Source organism: Lissotriton helveticus, chromosome 4_1 (genome assembly GCF_964261635.1).
Source record: "Lissotriton helveticus chromosome 4_1, aLisHel1.1, whole genome shotgun sequence".
Lineage (NCBI taxonomy): Eukaryota > Metazoa > Chordata > Amphibia > Caudata > Salamandridae > Lissotriton > Lissotriton helveticus.
In genome coordinates, this window is record NC_136063.1 from 320,042,131 (window position 1) to 320,064,833 (window position 22,703).

The 22,703-nt window shown below is 48.8% G+C and overlaps 1 protein-coding gene across 1 annotated transcript in view; it reads left to right on the forward strand.

Annotated features, from left to right (window-relative positions):
- The first annotated feature begins 13,786 nt into the window (after positions 1 to 13,786).
- Positions 13,787 to 22,703, forward strand: part of EXT1 (exostosin glycosyltransferase 1) — a 351,045-nt gene continuing 342,128 nt past the window's right edge. Inside the window, exon 1 of the mRNA XM_078686856.1 lies at positions 13,787 to 15,286. Coding sequence (XP_078542982.1) covers positions 14,322 to 15,286 — 965 coding nt within the window. The 5' untranslated portion in view covers positions 13,787 to 14,321. The remainder of the gene's footprint in view (positions 15,287 to 22,703) is intronic.

Here is a 22,703-nt window from a genome sequence, read left to right on the forward strand (position 1 = left end):
GGCATGGAAGCCGTCGCCAAATGGATGAAAAACAGCTGCCTACAACTAAACACCAACAAAACAGAAGTACTCATCATGGGCCCAAACCCCGACGCCTGGAGTGACACCTGGTGGCCCACCGCCCTCGGAAACCCGCCAACCCCCACAGACCACGCACGAGACCTGGGAATCATCCTGGACTCCGAGCTCAAAATGGACCGCCAGATCAACTCTGTCTCATCTTCCTGCTTCCACACCCTCCGCCTCCTTCGTAAGCCCTTCAAATGGATCCCCCTCGAACACCGAAAGACAGTCACTCACGCCCTGGTCACCAGCAGACTCGACTACGGCAACGCACTCTACGCCGGAATAAACAAAAACCTCATCCGCAAGCTACAGAACATCCAGAACGCCGCCGCAAGACTGGTCCTCAACCTGCCAAAACACTGCCACATCTCCCAGCACCTGCGCACACTCCACTGGCTCCCCGTCGAGGCGAGAATCACCTTTAAGATGCTCACCCACGCACACAAGGCCCTCCACGGCACCGGACCAGCATACCTGAACAGTCGACTCAAATTCCACGCACCCCAAAGGACCCTACGATCAGCCAAGCTTTCCTACGCTGTGGTCCCCCGCACCAGAAAGACCAGATCGGGAGGCCGCTCCTTCTCCTTCCTCGCGGCCAAAGCATGGAACGCCCTTCCGCTCCACCTCAGACAGACAACATCGCTCCCCATCTTCGCAAGAAACCTCAAAACCTGGCTCTTCGACAGACCCCCTCCTTGATGGAATGGAACCTGCACCCCCCCCAACACCCCCCCCACCCCTAGCGCCTTGAGACCCTTACGGGTGAGTAGTCGCGCTTTAACAAACTCCTGATTGATTGATTGATTGATTGCCTATTCACTTGTGCCAACATGTTTCGAGATTCCCCTAGCTCTTCTTCAGGACTACACAGGGACCAGCCCTGTGTACGCCACTCCTAAACCGTGTTATATTAAGGGAAAAGTGAATAAAATCAATGAAATTAATGCTGCAGTAATAAGGGGCACAGATAGGTCCCAATCAATTCATCCTTTGACATAAATAACAAGATCTGGGGAAAGCCAATCACATTTTTATGCCTGGATGTTGCAAAGAGTGGGTGAAAGTGGGCCAGTAAACTTTAGCACACTCAAATAACTTCAGTTGCCCAGACTGGCAAGCGTGAGGTCCAGGCATTGGGTAGAGCACAGGACACACGGCAGTCAGGTATGGGGGCGCGATTCTTTATTTCGCGGTTGTGTCTTGATCCATGGGCACGTGTGCATGTTCTTAGGAGGTGCCGACTAGGGCCTAAAGGCTTTAAAGACTGCGCGCCATGCCCTTTTCAAAGGTGGTGAGTATTCCACGTTTGATTTATCATCACGTTTTTGGAGATGAAGTGCTAAAATGTAGCGATATAATGCAGTGCTTCCCATCACCTGTGTAAATTTGCCTAAATGAAGAGGCATTCGAAGTTAAAAGTATCGATCCTGCATTGATTTATTACAGTCTCTTACAAAATGAGGTTCTGGTTTAAAATAGCAATCGATAACGAAGATTCTCCTAAATGATCAGAACACATTCCCAGTTAACACCATCGCTTCCTAAGAGGCCTAAAGGAGCTGTAATCCGCTAACTATAGTTATTAGAAAATTAGATCAGTCCGACTGAGTGAGATCAGAAGTTGTACCGTTAGGCAGATGTAAAAAAAATGTTGAACAGTAAAGAAACACAGCATAAATGGGGCAGTGTACCATTCTCCCTAATTCTTCAGGTCCAAAAAAGCAGAGTAAAGCTTACCAGCGTGAAGGCACTAAACATTGAAACAGATGTAGAAAATCCTTTGTCCCTGCTTTGAAAAAAAGCATGCTGTTCCTTCATAGCTAGTTACTAATTCATAATCTACTGCTAATATGGGTGCAATTTCTTATGTTTTTCCCTCGTCTTCATTTCTTGATTTTGCTCGTGAGAAAGTGTCACTCATAGTCATTAAATGTCACTCATAATTTCACTGAAATTATGAAAATGTCACACATGGGCAACCTGAAACCTTGTCAGCTATGCACGAGGCACCGCTGAACTTCTTCCTTTAGCAGCATTAACACTGCCTGTCAGTAGTAAACGTCGCTGTGTGGGGAGGCCTAGAGCTGAACGCACATGCGCACTGCTACTGACCAATTAGTGCCGGGGGAGGTAGCCAGTATAATTATGTAACAACGGTCCTTGACAATAGAAAGATATTACTATCGAATAATTATAGGCCACAATCTGCGCTATAATGAACAGGAAGTCCAGCCGGACTTCAATTTAATTAATAATGCGATAAACAGAATATATAACCAAACATTAGACAGTGGGACACAATCCTGCATCCACCAAGGTTAGACAGACAATTTACAATACACGAAGGGTTAAGGGAGTTTCTCAGGCAATTTTAAAGGTGAGCAGCTAGTATTTAAATAGGATCAATTAGCTTGGCTCATGTAGAAAAAACGCAATTAGAGCACATATTAGTGAACTGGTGTTTAGACTACATTAACTGTCGACGGCGTTTCGATCCAGTAACAATTAAGGATCATCATCAGGACAACCAATGTCTTGCCTGAATGTGTAAGCCTGTAATTACAAGGAGAACAAAAAGGAAACACATGGTACATTGATTAGCGAGCTGACCTCTACTAAAAACACAGAGCAGTAGGGTATCCATGCCATGCTTAAGGTGAAAAAACTGCCATACGTGTAGGTGAGTGTCAATTGCATAGTGCCAGGCGTACCAGTAGAACAGTGCCAGGCGTGCACGGCGCGTGTGCACAGAGGGGACTTGGGCTGTGAACAACCATAAGTGCATACGCGTGTCAGCCAAGTGTCAACCATTACGATTAAATAACCAGGACAATAGCGTTTACCAAGGCAAGACCGGATATTAGCTATTACCTTGGGTGACGCTACGAGGAGGCATCAGACGTGCCTGTTACCTCGAGTTGGTTCAGGACGTGGGGGTGCCGGGCTTGGGAGCCTAGGGAAGGGATACCAATTGATTAGAAACCCAAGGCCCTTCTCTATTCTCTGACACCACTGACAGTACCCCAACCAGTACCCCATCTACTCTACCTGACCAACTAGAGAAACTAAAGAAAAAGCATGTGCGCTTAGAATTGATGACCCTTATGTTAAGACAGTATCTCAAGGCAGAGATCATACCAGTTGGACTTATAGTACGAAATATTCCCGGTATTTTTACCGATAACCCTAAATACGTCACCAGCTTCAGCCATATTGGTACCACATGCTCTAGGCATTGGTTGGTGTTGGGTATTGAAATAGCAACCGAAACACTCTCTGCTCTTATTGCTGAGATTGAGGAAATTAAAAAAAAGATCAATGACACTAACCTAGTCCCTGATGCCAAAAAGTTGATTGACCAGGTACAGAAAACAGTGGACGATTTCTACAGAATCGAACAAAATAAAAAAACTAATAAGGTCAAAAAAGATATTAAGTCTTTTCATATTGAAACTGCATACCCCTACCTCCAGAAAGATTTCTACACAAATCGTGCCTATTCTAATCCACGCACCACCAGGCCTTGGGGTCGGTTCAACCAGCGCCAAACCCTGGTTGGTTTTTCTTATTCCTCTGTCAATCAATCTGATAACTCTGACTCGAGTGATAACTCAGGCCCCTCAAATAGGAACCCTGGTTCAAGCAGGAATAGTAATTTTTTAGACAGGGGTCAATCCAACCTGCCAACCAGAGGGAAAGCCAAACGAGTCCCCCGTTGGTACAATCCCCCCGGGGAACGCCAAACTCGGCAGAAGTTCTACCAGTGGTAGACACCAACATGATGAATACACAGACTATCCCGATCTTTAATTTATCAACACACAATCTATCCAGTGTTGAATCCTCTCTCCTTAGCAAGGGACTTTCCTTCGTGCCTACTATACGCACTGACTTCTTGGAGCTCCAGACAGAAATCCTTAGGTTTTTCCGTAGGGTTCGTCTGGATGCCTTTTTCCAAATGAATCCCACACCCCAGGCTGCAGTTAACACCCCCTTTAGACCACCGTCCACCTTCTCCCCCACTGCAGGGATGGTACCGCCAGAGGTCATTACCTTTGAAAAGATGGTGAATAAAGATCTGAAGGCCATAAGGGAAACCAAAAAATCCATTCTGTATAACTTGCCACTAGAAGAAAAGAAAGCCATCCAATCATTGAAAAGAATGGATAAACTAATCATCAAAAGTGCGTATAAAGGCGGCGGTATTGTCTTGCAAAACAGAGATACATCCACATCAGAAATCATGAGACAATTAGCTAACACTGACCACTACATGAGGCTCCCAACTAATCCCACTAAGGAATTACAGACCCTCATTTTGAAAGTCACGACAGAGGCTCTCGAACTAGGAATTATTAGCCAGAAAGAGTTCCAATTTTTGAACGTTAAATCACCAAGAATGCCTGTAATTTACACCTTACCCAAGGTGCATAAGTGTGTTTCCAATCCACCGGGACGCCCGATCGTATCGGGCTGTGGTTCCATTCTTGAGCCCTTGGGGAAGTACATTAATTTCTTCATTAAAGACTGTGTACCAGCTACTCAATGCTACGTCAGGGACAGCATGGCTATGGTGAACCTGATTGAAGACATACCATTCTCTATGGGTGATCAGTTATTGTGTACAATGGACATTGAGTCATTGTACACAAACATCCCCCAAACTGCCGCCCTTCTGGTCATACGTGACATCCTTGAAACCAGACCAAGACCCCATCGGGTTCCTTCTATTTTCATCCTCCAATTGTTGGAAATATGTCTGACTAAGAACTTCTTTTCCTTTAACCAGCAATATTTTCAACAGGTGAAGGGGACGTCCATGGGGGCTATTTTTGCCCCCAACCTGGCGATACTTTTCATGGATAAAATTGAGACTGACACCATTCTTACGCCATCTAATCCATTTTCGTCTGCCATTTCCATCTGGAGGCGTTACATCGACGACATTTTTCTAATCTGGAATAACGATGGTGACAGTTTGAACCAATTTATCCACTGGCTCAATAATAATTGTTGCGGACTTACATTCACAAGTACAGTTGACACCCAGTCTATTCCCTTTCTTGACCTCACCATCTACCAACTTGATGGGTCACTACGTACTAAACTATACCGTAAACCCACTGAAAGGAATACGCTGCTATGTTACAATAGCAATCATCCGCGAGCCCTTAGGGATTCTTTGCCCTACTCTCAATTTCTCCTCATTAGACGGAATTGTTTTGCCAAAGAGGATTATTTTAGAGAGGCTGCAGTCTTATCCGAGAAACTCAAAAACAGGGGTTACCCGAATAGGCTAGTCAGAAGAGCTGTCAAACGGGCTTGGTACTGCCCAAGGGAGGTCCTCTTCTGTCCCAAAGAAAAAGAGTCTAATGCCAGAATAGCATGTGTCACCACGTTCTCTCCTGCTTCCAATGCGGTTAAGAAAAGCATAACGAAACATTGGCCAACCCTTAACGCAGGAACCCTGCAGTTTGCCCTTCCCCTTTTTGCTTTCAAAAAAAGTTCCAATCTCAAGGACCATCTGGTCAGGGCTGCTCTACCGAGCCCCCCTACTCTGGGTACAATAGATTCCCTGTGGACCCAAACGCCACTAATAGGGCATGCCAAATGTGGATCATGCAACGTCTGTGATTTTACCATCGAAGGAAAATCTTTTGTATTTAATAATGTGACTGTTAATTGCAGAGGTTTTACCAATTGTAATAGCAGCGATGTTATTTATTTGATCCAATGTCCTTGTAAATTGGTATATGTTGGTCAAACTAGGCAAAAAATCAAAACAAGGATAGGTCAGCACCGCAGCCGAATCCGTTGTAAGACCCCCAACGCTCCCCTGGTGGACCACTTCTCCGAAAAAGGACACAATGACAATGATATGAAATGGACTGTCCTAAAATCTGTGAAGCTACCACCCCGTGGAGGAGACATCGGACTCTTATTGAACAGAGAGGAGCTGAAAATGATTCTCCTTATGGATAGTATAAGGAATGGACTCAATCGGAATGAGGATTGGACTTCGCTTCTCTGAAAATGTACCTCCATGTTCCAATAATTGTTACCTGCTTTAGTTGAACTTTAATGTTAAGATCTTCAAATGATTGCCTTTTAATGTCACATGCATGGCCAACAGCAATTAATCTTATTGCAATTGGCATCTCTCTATTCACGCACATTATCACGAGTCCTGTGTTTGTAATTATTACTGCACCTTGTCACTGCGCCGGTTTCCTATCCCTTTCAAACATGGCCGCCAAATTGGAACCCTCTGCCCCTCCCAAAATGGCCGCCGTAATCGGCCACACGCCAGTTACAGCCCCTCCCAGGATGGCAGGATGATTACTTCTTGCAGCACGCCCAGCTCTCCACGTCTGACCGGTGCGATTCGGCCCCCAGACGGTTGCGGTAGTTCCATTGCGAACTTAAGGTAAGCGTGGCCCCGAGGCTCACCCGTCCCTTGCGATGTCCGTACTAGACATGGGGGTTTAGTCCACCTATCGCCCTTGCTCCCTTACAGGTGCCTCATTGTAGGCGTCCACCGCCACGCGGTCTATCGTCCTTCAATTCACTACCCTTGTGAATATCCTGCAATTGGGTAAGCTGCCATCTACTCACTTCTATTTATTAATCATAACGGCTCCTGACCACGCTAACTCCCTTACAAATCTCCACAGAGATCCGTCCATCAGCCACTTACAGGTGCCTCATTGTAGGCGTCCACCGCCACGCGGGTTATCTTACTTCAATTCACTGCCCTTGCGAATATCCTGCAATTGGGTAAGCTGCCATCTACTCATCACTATTTTTTAATCATAACGGCTCCTGACCACGCTAACTCCCTTACAAATCTCCACAGAGATCCGTCCATCAGCCGCTAATTCTACTCACCACATCAACAATTGCGATTATCCTTTCGCGCTAATGTGGTAAGAATACCCTCCGTCACCTTATGTCCAGTACCAGTTCATCAAGCACTGGTTGGGTTTCTAATCAATTGGTATCCCTTCCCTAGGCTCCCAAGCCCGGCACTCCCACGTCCTGAACCAACTCGAGGTAACAGGCACGTCTGATGCCTCCTCGTAGCGTCACCCAAGGTAATAGCTAATATCCGGTCTTGCCTTGGTAAACGCTATTGTCCTTCCCCCGATCTGGTTTATATTTAATCGTAATGGTTGACACTTGGCTGACACGCGTATGCACTTATGGTTGTTCACAGCCCAAGTCCCCTCTGTGCACGCGCGCCGTGCACGCCTGGCACTGTTCTACTGGTACGCCTGGCACTATGCAATTGACACTCACCTACATGTATGGCAGTTTTTTCACCTTAAGCATGGCATGGATACCCTACTGCTCTGTGTTTTTAGTAGAGGTCAGCTCGCTAATCAATGTACCATGTGTTTCCTTTTTGTTCTCCTTGTAATTACAGGCTTACACATTCAGGCAAGACATTGGTTGTCCTGATGATGATCCTTAATTGTTACTGGATCGAAACGCCGTCGACAGTTAATGTAGTCTAAACACCAGTTCACTATTATGTGCTCTACTTGCGTTTTTTCTACATGAGCCAAGCTAATTGATCCTATTTAAATACTAGCTGCTCACCTTTAAAATTTCCTGAGAAACTCCCTTAACCCTTCGTGTATTGTAAATTGTCTGTCTAACCTTGGTGGATGCAGGATTGTGTCCCACTGCCTAATATTTGGTTATATATTCTGTTTATCGCATTATTAATTAAATTGAAGTCCGGCTGGACTTCCTGTTCATTATAGCGCAGATTGTGGCCTATAATTATTCGATAGTAATATCTTTCTATTGTCAAGGACCGTTGTTACATAATTATACTAAATACCCTTGGTCCTTGCGTACCGAGTGGATTCCCTTGTCTTCTTAAATAATATAGGGGGAGGTAGCCAGCTCAGCGTGCGCTACGTTACGCAAACGAAACAGTTCAATCCGGGTGAAAAGGCCCGGTCCCACCAAAAATAACAGAACTCGCATTGGCTGCTGTGTGCCACCTGAAACCTCATGAAATATTCTACTCAACAAAGCAAGAATTCAGGTGATACACTCAGTCTTTTAGTTCGCTGATTTGTGTGACAATATTTTTACATGCGGTTATGCGGTATTGTGACTTAAAATGCGTTAGTGTGACGCAAGATGTGTGACACTTGGCAGGACTGAATGTGGCACACAAACACAATCAGATCACATTAGACTCCCAGTCCCCAAGGCCAGCCCAAGACAGCCACAGTGCTATAAAAAAGGAAGGAAGCTTTAAAGACGTGTCAAGGAGCGATTTATTTTCAGAGCTGCCTGGTGTTCGCTATCACTATATGAAGCATCTGTGTCGGGAGCAGCACCTAGCTTTGCATCTAATCTATTATCGTATGTGCTCCAGGGTTTCTTCTGCTTAGGGAATCCCCTCAGATAAATCAGATATAGAATGAAAAAAATATGGTGGGTTCAAGGCAGCACTGTGTATTTGGAAGATCTGACGCATGACTGTGTCGGCCTACCTTCTTGGCGGACTCGGAGCGGAGGAGGTCCATGCGGTAAGTCGTGAGGGGGTGACACCATGAGTTACCAGCACCGAGTGACACCAACCCTAGTGACGCCACTGCGTGTAGACAAGTCGAGTCATATCCTGGAGCCGAGCGTTGCTGCTGGTGCCGTTGAGCATGGCTAGTTCCTTCCAACGGGACCTCGGAAAGCTGTCTTTCCAGCTTGTAAACACGCTTGACAGGCAAGACATTTGGTGAAGTTTTAATTTTAAATTATCTTACTGGCAGTATTACTGATTGTGCATCTGGTCCACAGTGATGCACACACATCTAAAGGAACTATGACAATGGTGGCCACTTTACTTATTTTATGGTATTCATATTACTGTAAACAAATTTGTGTTTTTATATTGTCATGGCAGGAATTGTTCTCCCTCCCTCGTTCCTAGCCATATCTGGTGAACCTCTAATGGATTGGTAGACTTGGGAAGATATGTTCCTAGTCTATGTTGAGGTATTAGAGGGTGATGATTGTGGTGCAGAAAGGAAATTGGCATTATTAAAACACTGTTTAGGAGGGTGTGGCCTCAAGGAATACAAGAACCTACCCTTGTTAGTTAATCATGGCCAGATTGATGTGTACCAATATTGCTCTAAAAAATGTGCATCAGGTATGGGAAGAAAACTAACATTGTCATGGGAAGATTTAAATTTTACTCACTCAAAAAAGGTGTTGATGAATCTATAGAAGTGCATGTGTCTGTTCTAAGATCTTTAGCCCTTTTTATGATTTTGAACATATAACATATGAGCAAGTCTTGAGAGATCCAATCTTAATGAGGACAAATAACAAAAAAAATCAGAAAAGACTGTGGACTTGTGCAGGTATGTCTCTTAATGCTGCCATTGATATAGTAAAGCCGATTGAACACTCTGAGAAATGTATGCAAGAGATCAGAGGTAGTTTAGGCAATGACGAGAATGTTGTGAATGGTAGGGACAGGATAAAAAAAAATTCTACCTAAAACTGATGCTAGAAAAAGTGTCACATTGTGTTCCAGGTGTGGTAGCTCATCACATCTTGGGAACTCAAGCTGCTGTCCTGCTATGGACTGGTATGTTCTAAAGTACCAGAGTTTGTAGATCTTCTGCCAGGAAAGTACATTTGGTACAAGAATGCAATACTAGTACCACAGAGGGTGACAATTTGGATCATTATTCTAAAACTAGTCTGAGAGTGGGTGATGAGAAGAATTTTCCTTCTTGTAATGTCTCTATTGATGGCCAATCTGTCACAGTGTTAGATGATTCATGTGCCTGGTATACCATTTTAGGTCAGCCGATAGTGAAGCAGAAATGTCCCAACAACGTTTTATTCCCACCAGATGTGGCACCTGGATGGTATGCTGGTCACAAAATTGATTTGTTGGGATATTTTTGGGGAAATTTGGCATTCAACGGCCGTCACACCCATGGAAAGGTGTATGTGCCAAGAAATGATCAATTGTTCCTAGGCTGGCCTGGCCAACAGGAAATGGGGATTAGGCTTGATCACCGGGCAGATCCTGCTGTTTATGTTATTAACAATTCAGGAAACATTCGTAAAATGGCAGAAGACCAATTGGGTGATTTTGAAAGAGGTCTTGAAGACAAATTCTCTAAACTTTTTTGTGGAAAATTGGGAAAGTTTCTTGGATTTGAACATTGTGTCAAAGTTTATGACAAAGCTGTACTCACCAAGCACAGGGTCTGGAATGCGCCTTTATCTTACAGGGGGGAACTGAAGGAGATGTTGAAGGACCTATACAATTATGGTAATCTTGAGCCAGTTGAATCCTCTCCTTGGGTTTCTCCAGTGGGGATTTTAGTCAAACCTTCTGGCGATTTGAGGCTATGTGTGGAATTGCGCAGTCTCAAAAGTGCAATTTAGGTAGATGTCAATCCTCTACCTAATTTACATGAAACGGTCACAACATTAGCTGGAGTGGTGTCTTTTTCAACCCTAGATGTAGCAAGTGCTTACAGGCAGGTTAAATTGAAGGGGGAGTCAAAAACAATTGACAGCATTCATAACTCATAGGGGGCTTTTCAGGTATTTCTGCATGCCATTTGGTCTTGCAAGTGCTGCATCAATTTTCCAGAGACTGATGAAGGAAACATTGGAAGGTATTTCTGGTATGATTGCCTTTCAGGGTGATATTTTGGCCCTTGGACATAAAGCAGAAAAACACGACAAATATTTAGACATGGTTTTATCCGCTCTGATTGCCAAGGGTCTTACGTTGAGAATCAACAAATGCAAATTCAGGAAATCCGAGGTGGAATATCTAGGACATCTCATCAGTAGGGCAGGAATTAAACCCAAAGTTGATATGTTGAGAGTATCTTGAAGGCCCCAGTACCTATGAGCAAGGAACAACTGATGGCTTTCCTTGGGCTAACGGAGTTTTATGCTAAAATTATACCAAAGTATGCCTCTGAGGTGGATTCATTCAGATGTCTTCTTAAAAAAACGCTACGTTTGAATGGTGCAATGAAATGACATTAGCTTTTACCAAATTGAAACATATGATTGCCAAAGCACCTTGCCTTAAACCATTTGTGATTGGGAAGGAGTGTGTGATTGCTGTGGATGTGAATGCATGTGGATCGAGAGGAGTACTCATGCAATGGGATTATGGGAAAGAATGGATCGTATTTTATGCCTCAAGAACTTTGGGAGAAGCATAGAAGCATTTTTCAGTCATTGAACGAGAGTTATTGAGGAATTGAATCAGGTTATGGAGTTCATTAACAATGGTTGGCTAGATGAACGAAGAGTTCCTAAGCAATTTGTTGGGTTTTTTAAGGTGCGAGAAGAGAATAGACAAATGTATTTCCCCATATAGTTGTAGGGAATGTGCCATTAGCAATGCTGACGACACTGCGAGATCTTTACCTATGGCTGACATTCCCAATGACTTGATGGTGATGTTAAGACAGACAAGGAGTGGTAGAGCACATGTAATGCCTAGGAAGTACCAGGATTATGTTATGAAGTTTTAATATCGATAAGCAATATAAATGTTCAATATAAAAGGGAGAGACATGCTGGGTGTTGTGATGCACGAGCGTGGTGTCTCTCTGTTCTGCTGAAGTGCTCGTGCTCACACATCCTGCTTCTAGCGTTTATTCTTGAAGGGGTCAGCAAGTATGCATGTGTGCGATGGTGCGACTTGTAGTGCTCATGTGCGGCAAATCATAAAATGCATTAGCTTAGCTGACTGTTGTGCACGGGGAGAGACATTGTATATGTTCAATATGTATGGTGCGCCTGGGAGGATTAGCATGGAGTTATAAGACCCTGCTGTTGGGATTAACGACATTTACAATCTGGATGCCGACTTGTAATGCCGTCTACATGTGAACGGAATAAAGGAGAATATTTTGTACCTCCTGGTGCTGTGGTGTGTGGTGCTCTTGGAACCCATTTTTGCTACAGTACTATAAGATGCTATACAATGCTGTATTATGATTTTATGATGTGCTGTTACATTTGCACACCCTAAACTGACTGTGCTATTTCCATTGCTTTCTTGGTAAATTATGTTTTCAAAGGATATATGTTTGGGGGAAGCATGTGATGTTACTCTCGTCCCTGCGATAATAGTTTGTCCGGGCCCCAAATATCGAAAAAATTAAGTTATATAAACGCTGCTGAATAGATAGTACACGCTACCCCGCACCTCGTCAGCGGTAGTAAGCAATATCAATCCAATATCAATACTCGACTTTGTAATGAGCATTCGTTCTTCCAATGCTTGTTGGTGCAGGGTTGGTTCATCGAGTGCGTGAGAACTTAATTTGGGGAGCAGCGCTGAAGACCTTGTCCTTGTTAGCTCTTGAATAAATCAAGAGTTATGTTGCGAGCTCCGACAGTGGGCAGAGAGCACGGCCCCTCCTTCCCCTCCCAGAGCCTGCTCCTCCCTGCTGAGAGAAAGCAGTGCCTCCCAGTCACAATCAGTGCCTGCCTCATTGGGTGACTAAGCTCTGCCCTACGGCCTCGTCAGGCACACACTATCAGCTTCCTCTACATGCCATGACGGTCCCCCACCCCCGCCACTGGAAGCCGTAGGGCACAGGGAGCGGCCGCGCGGGCATGCACCGTTTACCTCACACGCCATGGGGCGCGGTGGTTTCGCGGAAGAGTCATGCATTCAGTTGTCATAATGTTGGATTGCCCACGTAATTGTGCAAACGTCTGAAAGTTGTGAAAGTTTCATGAGAAGCGTGCAATGTTACTCTATCCTGACGTAACTAGGAAAACTGCTTTCTCTTGTGCTCAAGTCGTACGACTTTTCAGAACTTAGAAGAAACATTTTATACTATTTCTACTTGTTGACACATAAGTGTCAATATTTCAGTGCAGGATTGCTGCTAATAAAGGTCCAGGTGAGTATTTCCTGTCAGGAATGACTGTTCAATAACTATGGAATTCGTATATTAGAGCATCGTTTCTAGAATGTTGGATTTAAGTGCAATGTCTGTTTATTTACACGTAGCTTCACTATATACACGTGGAATCGTTTCCTGTAGTCCTGTCCAAACCCAGGAGTGTGTTCTAGGACTCTAGGAGCATTCGTTATCGTGATCTCCAGTCTGGCGACAGTGTGACAGCCCCTGCACAAGCATCAACAATGTCGTGCTGTGCGGCCTCAGCAGCGTTCCGACAGCTCCCTGGGGTGCATTTTTTTTTTACACAAATGACTTGCTTTAGCGGTGAGCGAATAAAGTAGCTATATGTCGCAAAACAATCGGATTCCAGTGTAAATCTTAAATGCAAATTAGAATTTGACAGATTAAAAGGAGGCATGCGAGACGAGAGGCGACAGAAAAAAGATGCATACAAGCGTACCTAAAAGAAGACAGAGAATGTAGCCAATGGGGCAGGGCTACACGAGAGTCCAGTGAGCATGTTTATGTTTACCCGGCAGCGTGCGACAAGCAGCAAGGCCACGCAATCTGAGTGAGCCCAGTGACAGACTGAGCCATTGGCACAGATTTGGAGCCCGTAGGTGTCAGCAGTGGGCACCGGGAAACCACATTGTAGAAACAAGCCTCGTCTCGCTCATTTCCCGAAACCTCAATCAGAACCCCTCACGGCGCACCTCCTCCTCACACGCCACTCCTCGGTTATGAATGGGTGCAACGGAAGAAGCGCCGCCCCAGCCGGAAGTGACGCGCGGACCAATGGGCTGCGAGCTGCGTGGCCGGCCGGGGTCAGGGGTCGCGGCGGCTCGTCTGTGCTGGGAATGGAATGTGTGAGAGCAGGAGCCGCTGCGGGCAGCAGAGCCGGCTGAGGAGCCGCCGAGAGCCGGGCAGAGACCCACCGCGCCCCCGCTGAGCCCCGCCGGCAGCCCACCGTCCCCGGGAGCCGCAGCAGCAGCCGCCGGAGCGCAGGCCGGGAGCCCGGGGAGAGCGATGCAGGGCTTCGTGCGGCTGCCCCGGGAGCCGTGACCCCCCTCCAACCGTCCGGCCGCAGCAGCCGCCCCCCTCGCCGCAGGGCGCACCATGCGAGACCGCCGGGGGGAGAGCTAGAGCCGCCGCCCCCATGCGCTGGAGCCCCCAGCTCCGGGACGGGAATCAGGAGCCGCAGCGCCAGGGACCCCCAGCGGCAGCGGGAAGATGGCGGCGCCGAGCTGAGCGCGGCGGCCCCCGGGCCAGCAGCAGGAGCCCCGCCGCCGCCAGCCGCCCCCTCTCCGCGCCGGACACATGCAGGCCAAAAAGCGCTACCTGACGCTGCTCTCGGCCGGCTGCTGTCTGCTGCTGCTCTTCTACCTGGGCGGGCTGCAGGTGCGGAGGAGCCGGAGGGCCGACCCTCCCCGCCATGGCACCGAGGCGCACCCCCCGGAGCCGCCCCACCACCCCCAGCACCACTGGCCCCGCGTGCCCCCGGGGGCCCTGCGGCCGCGGGAGGACGAGGACCCCGCCGCCGCCGAGCCGCCCCCGGCCTCCCCGCGCCAGCGCCGCTCCGCCGCCTCCGACCTGTACCGCGGCCGCCGCTGCCGGATGGAGTCGTGCTTCGAGGCGGAGCGCTGCCTGCAGCGGGGCGGCTTCAAGGTGTACGTGTACCCGCAGCAGAAGGGCGACAAGGTGTCGGAGAGCTACCGGCAGGTGCTGGCGGCCATCGAGGGCTCGCGCTACTACACCTCGGACCCGGGCCAGGCCTGCCTCTTCGTGCTGAGCCTGGACACGCTGGACCGCGACCAGCTCTCGCCGCAGTACGTGCACAGCCTGCGGGCCAAGGTGCAGGCGCTGCCGCTCTGGGAGGGCGGCCGCAACCACCTCATCTTCAACCTCTACTCGGGCACCTGGCCCGACTACACCGAGGAGCTGGGCTTCGACCCGGGACAGGCCATGCTGGCCAAGGCCAGCCTGAGCAGCGAGGGCTTCCGGCCGGGCTTCGACGTCTCCATCCCGCTCTTCTCCCGCGAGCACCCCCGCACGGGCGGCGAGCGCGGCGCCCTGCGCTTCGACACCGTGCCGCCCCTGCGCAAGTACCTGCTGGTCTTCAAGGGCAAGCGCTACCTGACGGGCATCGGCTCGGACACCCGCAACGCCCTCTACCACGTGCACAACGGCGAGGACGTGGTGCTGCTCACCACCTGCAAGCACGGCAAGGACTGGCAGCGCCACAAGGATGCGCGCTGCGACCGCGACAACGCCGAGTACGAGAAGTAAGTGAGCCACCCGTGGAGGTGCCTGGGTTGAGCATCGCTTTGGTTCTGTGTGTTGGGGTTGTTTTCTCAGGGTGTTCATTTGCGTGACCTTTGCACACTTCACTGTTATGATTTGTAGGAGACGATCAAGAAAGTGTCATTCTACCTGCCTTCTCTTTTTCAACAGGGTGTCTTTCATATGAGAAGTTTAATTCCATCTCATGGCTAGGACCGTAAGACTGCTTGAGTTGTTTAAGCAGCTAGCTAAAAGTGACAGATCTGCCTCTATCTTGTGTACAATTATGGAAAGTCTTTGATTTTGTTTTAAAATACTGGGGAAGAGGCCTCTACCTATCTTGTGTGTTGGGTTTCTTCTATTGGCTCAGTAGGCTGGGGAAGTAGTGTTTCCTTTCACGAAACATCGCATGCATTTATTATTGCGATAGCCGGCTGCTCGGCTTTCTTCTGATGTATATGAACACTACACCCTCCTTGCGTTCTGTTATAAAGGTTTGTTAGGGCGAATCCACATTTTTTTTATTTGAGGCAGTGAACATAGCACCTACGGTTATTCTTGCCATACAGTCGCCCTTTCTAACTAGTTGCTTAGAGATTCCAGCTTTCCACGCGTGCAGGGCATGTAATCCCTCACCCATGCATTCCGTGGTGCTATTGCATGCTCACTGAACACCCTCTGCATTGTCCGTAGTAGAAGCATTCTTTCACGGTGCTTTGGGGGTTCATCTGTATTACCTGGAGTTTCCTGGGGTTGTGCGGTGGTGTCGTTTGTCAGCAGAACACTTTCTGTCATAAGGCTTTTGCAGAGCTCAGTTTGCCGCCCCTGTATTCTGTGGTGCAGCGTCACATGGGTAGACCACCTGGATTATGCACTGACTCTGGGGGCAGGTTGTGTTTTGTTCCTAGGGCTGGCTCGGATTTGGGTGACAAAGTGTGGTGCACACAGAGTAGCCCTCCTTGTATCTTGGCTTTTAGTGCAATAGTTGATCAGATGCCCCACCCCCTTTCTCTGCCAGCTGGCATTGTATGTGGGCAGCACCGTCCGTCTCTGTGGGGGTGCACTGAACACCCTCAGTGCTTTTGGCAGTGGTGCTCCGTTCAGGTTGTTAGCAGTGCAATAGCACGTGCACCATTTTCACATTCTTGGACCTCAGGCTGTCGGTGTTTTACTCGGTGTGTTACAACTATGTTAACTGGGCATGTAGGTTCTTACCTCGCTTTATCAGACTGGATCTCCGTTTCCTAAGAGTTTCAGTCTTGTAACTAGACTCGGCCGCTTTCCATTTACGAATAATGCGTGTCTAGGGTGTCCCTCCCCATCGTTCGAGTGGTGAGGTTATACCAGGCTAGGACAGCCCTTTCTCTGCTTGGGCGGCTGGGCTGGAACCAGACCGAGCGGCTCATTGCCCAATTCATTGGCGGTGCATGTTATGCGGCGGGGGTTGGTCCCTGTCGCTAACGGGCACCTGCAGCTACACCGCAGCCCGTAGTTATTCAGTTGAGGAGATTTGGGAGACAGTTGTTATCATCTCTGGGTTACAGCGGTAAAGCGCACCTCCTTCAGCTTTGAGAAGTTGTCGTGCAGTATGTGTAGATAGCAGTTCTCTCTTTCAATGGGCTGCCGCAGGTAGTCGAGCAGCTCCCCTTCGGTGGGTAGACAGAAGCCCTTCCGACCCCTCTGAAAGCGGTGAATCTACTACAGCGAGTAAAGCAGCACCTACCCCCCCATCCATGAGTGCTCGTGGTGCAGTGTGTGTCCAGCAGCAGGTCTCTGCATGGGGTATTGCTGCTGCAAAGAGTAAAGCAGCCATTGCCTGCCCATGGGTGATTGGGGTACAGTATGTGTCCAGTTAGCAGGTCTCTCAGGGTGGGGTGTTGCCGCTTCGGGTACGAAAGCAGCCCCCCATACACGATTGTTTGTGGTGCAGTATGTGTCCAAACAACACGCCTCTGTGCATGGGTTGTTGCAGCTTCAATGAGTAAAGCCGCCCCGTCCATGGCTGGCTGTCATGCAGTGTGTGTCCATGCAGCAGTCTCTGTGCATGGGTTGTTGCTGCTGCAAGGAGTAAAGCATGCACTGAATGACAGCCAGCGATGGACGCCCCGTCCATGGCTGTCTGTCATGCAGTGTGTGTGTGTCTGTCTAGGCAGCAGGTCTCTGTGCAGTCCTCATTTAGTTTACGTACTTGTGGTCAAGTTCGAGGGCTGAAAGCAGTTCTCTCTTTGCTTCGGTTGGTGCAGCATGTAGTATAGCAGCTCTCTTTTAGCCCTGTGTGGCTGTGCTTCAGTATGTGTTCAGGCATGGGGTGGTGCTGCTGCAGGTTCTGGGGTGTTGTGGTACAATATTTGGGCCGCCTGCACCTCTCCCTTTACTCGGGTTGTTGCTGCTTCAAGTAGTAAGACATCTCTCTTCTGTTCATAAGTGGTTGAGGTGCATTATTTGGTCACATAGCATGTTTGCTGCTGCAGGTAGTGAAGCAGCTTTCCTTAAACTCTGGGTGCTTGCTATGCACTGTGAGGGTAGAGCGCAGCTGCAGGTATTAAAGGAGGCCTCCTTTACCTTAAGGTAATCGGGGTGCAGTATGTTACGGACATCTCTCGATCTGTTCGCGGTGGTGCTAGTGCAGTATGTGAACAGCTACCTCTGCACAGGGTGGTGCTGCTACAGGTAGGAACGCAGGTCTCCTTTAACTCTGGGTGCTTATAATGCACCCTGCGGAAAGAACACAACTCTCTATGCAGGTAGTCGTATAGCTGCTGGTACCAATGAAACCCTTCGATAGCTTCAGGCAATCAGGCTGCAGTATGCGGCAGGTATTTCTCTATTCTTTGCTAAAGCAGTATGTGAACAAACAGCAGCTATCTCTGCATGGGGTGGTGCTGTTGCAGGCAGTAAATCAGCCCTCGTTTAGCTCTTGGTGGTCAATGACCAACCAGTATGTGAGCAGAAAGCATATTTTGCTGTATGAGATGGTGCGGTAGTGAATCAACTGTCCTTCAGTGTGGAGAGATGGTAGCTGTCCTTGCATGGGGTGATACTACTGCAGGTAGTAGGGTATCTGTTTTATCTCCGGGTTGTCATGTTGTAGTGTGTGCCAGGCAGCAGTTATCTGCGTTGGATGGTGGTGATGCGCCATGTTTGGTTGGTAGCAGAGCAGTTGTAGGCTCAAAGCAGCTCCCTCGTTGTACAGATAGTAAAGCGGCCCTCCCCTGTCCCTGGGTGCCTGTGGCGCAGTTTGTGTAGAAAGCATCTCTCCCTCTGCCTAGAGAGTTGTGCTGCAGGTAGTAATCACTGAAGGTGGAGCGGTGTGCTGCAGGTAGTCATCACCGATGCTTGTGGTTGAGCTGTGGGCTGAAGGTAGCTCATAGTAAAGCAGCCCTCCTAAGGCTTTGGGTGGTCGTGCAGCGGTATGTGAACTGAAAGAGACTCTCCTGTTCTACTTGTAGTAAAGCAGCCCTCCCCTGACCATGACTGGTTGTGGTGCAGTATGGGTAGGAAGCATCTCTCCCTCTCGGGCTGTGCTGCATGTAGGAAGCACTTGAGCTTGCTGTATAGCTGTGGCCTGAAAGGTAGCTTTCGTACATGTCGGAAAGCAGCCCTCATTTGACTCTATGGTGGTTGTGGTGCAGTATTTGTAGATAGCAAATCTCCCTCTGCCCAGAGAGTTGTGATACAGGTAGTAAGCACCGGTATTTGTGGTGCAGCTGTCGGCTGAAAGCAGCTATCTCCGTGTACAGGTATAAAACCGCCATTTTGTGTCTCTGGGTGGTTGTTGAGCAGTCTGGGTAGGAAGCAGCTCTTCCTCTGCCTAGTGTGGGCAGAAAGCAGTCCTCCTTTGACTCTAGGGTGGTTGTGGTGCAGTCTGGGTAGGAAGCAGCTCTTCCTCTGCCTAGTGTGGGCAGAAAGCAGTCCTCCTTTGACTCTAGGGTGGTGGTGGTGGTGCAGTCTGGGTAGGAAGCAGCTCTTCCTCTGCCTAGTGTGGGCAGAAAGCAGTCCTCCTTTGACTCTAGGGTGGTTGTAGTGCAGTCTGGGTAGGAAGCACCTCTCCCACTGCCTGGCGGGCTGCGCTGCAGGTAGGAAGCCCCGGTACCTGTGGTGCAGTTGTGGGCTGAACGCAACCCTGCTGTGTCTCTAGGTGGTTGCGGTGCAGTGTGGGTAGAAAGCAGCTCTCCCTCTGCCTGGAGGGCTGTGCTGCAGGTAGGAAGCCCCGGTACCTGTGGTGCAGTTGTGGGCTGAACGCAACCCTGCTGTGTCTGTAGGTGTTTGCGGTGCAGTGTGGGTAGAAAGCAGCTCTCCCTCTGCCTGGAGGGCTGTGCTGCATGTAGGAATCACCGGTACCTGTGGTGCAGTTGTGGGCTGAACGCAACCCTGCTGTGTCTGTAGGTGTTTGCGGTGCAGTGTGGGTAGAAAGCAGCTCTCCCTCTGCCTGGAGGGCTGTGCTGCAGGTAGGAAGTGCTTGCGGTGCGGCCGTGGCCCGAAAGCAGCTTCCTTTCTACCAGTGGCGGCGGCAGCGCGGTTCTCCCCTCGCTGGCTGTGGGTACAGATGTGCTGAGCAGCTGTTAGATTAGCTTGTCCTGCTCCTCCAGGTCTACTCCCCGCACCGAGCGTGGGCGGGCTGATAATAGGGCTGCGATGCTCGAGCATGTGTTGACACTTGTTGCGCAGCCTCCCTGTCTTTGGCTACAGACCTCACAAGGGCTGTTGACCTGAAAGGTTCCCCGTGCGGCGAGAGCGGGGGCGGAATCTCCGACTCTGAAGGAGCTGCCGCCTGCGGCATGTCCTGGTGTGACTGAACCGAGCTCACTCGCCCCGCAGGGAAGCGCGCCACTGTTCATCCACAACTTCCGGGCATCCCTAGCCCTAATGCATGGAGTGCCTTTAAGTGCTACATTTTGAGTATACTGTAGACGTGGCTGTCTGTGCTAGTGTCTGCTCCACACCCAGAGAGAACCATAGTTCTCATAGGATCCCCTAGGCCTGTATTTGTGTTTTGGGCCTGTGGAGAGGTGGGGCTCACTGGTTAGAGGCGGCAGACATGTAAGCAGAGAACAGCCCGTGACCGAGGTTCAATTCCCGACGCGGCAGGGTCTTGGACCAGGATCAACAGACTCGATAATTCTCGCCTCAGTGCCTACTCTAACCAGGGAACACACTTGGAAACTCTGGGCATTAAGCTTGCCTCATCTCTACAACGGCCCCCCACAGACGCCGGGGATGCCTGGTTTCACCCTGGAGATACCCATAAAGGGATCATCTCACAGGGAAAACCAGGACGGTTCCCCAGCGGTCTACAGCGCCAGGACACTCGGGTAGAGTAACAGTGCGCTTTACAAGTATCCCACATAACATACTTGGCCATGTACCCCCTCTCGTCTTGAAGGGCAGATGCGCTTTACTTTTTTTTATTGGAACTGCTTTGCACTCTTTTTTACCCTTTTCACTAGAGCAGCTCCTTACTTAGCCCTGTATCATCCACTGAGGCCTACTTGACTGCAACACAAATGCAACCCCGGTTCCTGTGGTGTGCAGTCGCAAACTCAGTTTTGATGTCGGTTTAGTGACTTACTGGAGGATATAAAAAATGTCAACCGCCCGTCTCCTGTTTTGTATTAGACTTACATTTAGGAAAGGGGCCAGGATTTTCATGCATTTCTGCCCTGGGACTTTACTTCGTTAGGAAGGGGTGTAAAAGTGGCGGCATGTGGTACGAAAAGTCCACAGGTGAAAGGTATACGCAGGTGAGAATTTCCACACCAGAAATGGTTATACCCCCTCTTGAAGAAGCTTGGTTCCTACTGTAGGTCTCTGAACGTTCCATCCAGCGAGGTGGACACATTGCTTCTTCCTTCCAAGAGAAAGCAGCATAGGCCCTCTTCTGAATGCCATGGAGCTGTGAGTACTCCGCTCATCGCTGCTTCTGGGAAGGTAGCTCGGGATAAAGGCCGTCCATTTACTGCCTTTTCTACCTTGTTCTTCGTGGAATCGACAGATGGCCAGGCGTTGACTGCTGAGTAGCACAGCAGGCACACTGCTCCCAGTCTACCCCCTCCCACCACTTGAGGCCTTCCTTGAACACTTGTCTGTCTCTTGTGCTTTTCACAACGTAGCCCATCTCATATTTTGGAGTAGCTACATGTCATTAAACGTTATCTTATATTTGTAGAAAAAAGGGTGTACCCCTGAATACGTTTCTTAAATCGGGGTGAAAATATTATTTGTGAGATGCTTTCACTAATAAATGAAGAACTGATCAAAAATTCATGAGGAAAGACATAACACGATCAACAGAATACATTCAAGATGCAATATAAGGACATAACCAAAATCGATACAAATGAAGATCAAGACGATGTGCAAGGGATGTGTAAAACTTCTAATCTCGGCGATGGACGTTTTCTCCTTCAGTTAGAGGGCAGTGCTCCAGAATGAGTAATAGTAGCTTAGTATGACTGAGGGTTTTCATACACCTGCCTGACCTGTTAAATCATTTCTGAGAGGACTTTCGAAGAGGCTACCTGCCATGGGATGGATACTGATAGCCGGGGGAGCTTGTGCATCGCTCCCTCCCCTGTGTCTGTTTGTCCTGTGACAGGATGAGGTAGGGATCACACAGGTGGCAAGTGGTGCATTTCTTGTCCACCCCACTCTCAGGAGGTTTGACCTAGTCCCTTGGGTGCAGAGGACAGTAAATGCACTGCATGGACTGTACAGCTTAGTCTGGCCGGCTGCGTGGTAGAGGTAGATTTATTTAGATCGAACCTCTCTTGCCCCGGGTGCCTCTTCCTTTTGTGATTCAGGCCCTAGTGACATCCAAGGAAATTCCCATTCATTGCTTTCCTTTGGCATGAGGTTACATATTGGCAGTGTTGAGCGTTCAAGCTGCCCATAGCAGCAGTCAAACCAGGGTGTCTGTCCCTGCCGCAATTAACATTGGATGGTGCTGAGGTTGGTACTCAGCATGTATATTCAGCTGGAAGTTCACAATTGGACTTGAGGTGAAGCTTAACTGTTCAAGCAACAGTGTAGGGCATGGCACTGAAGCTCCTGCTCAGATGGCATGGCCCCCTATCCCCCTATGTATCACCTGGTTATGTTACAAATATGTCCTGTGAGAAGAAGCCAAATTGGGGTAGTCTTGTTGAGTTGGAGGGGGTGGGATCCAAAGTGGGCTCCTCTCTGTCCTGTTGGGCTGTTTTCTTCTGAACTCTGGCTCATTGCAGAACTAGACAGTCCTGAATACTTTAACACAACTGTTGCTCGTGCTGCACTTGAAGGGCATTGAAGCACTATGAGGGAGTGAACACTCCGCAGTGGTACCTGCGATGGGCATGAAGATAGTGTTCAGCTCCTGATCAGTAGTTTATGGTTTACACAACACAATCCGTGTATTGGCAAGCGTCAATCAATCATAAAACT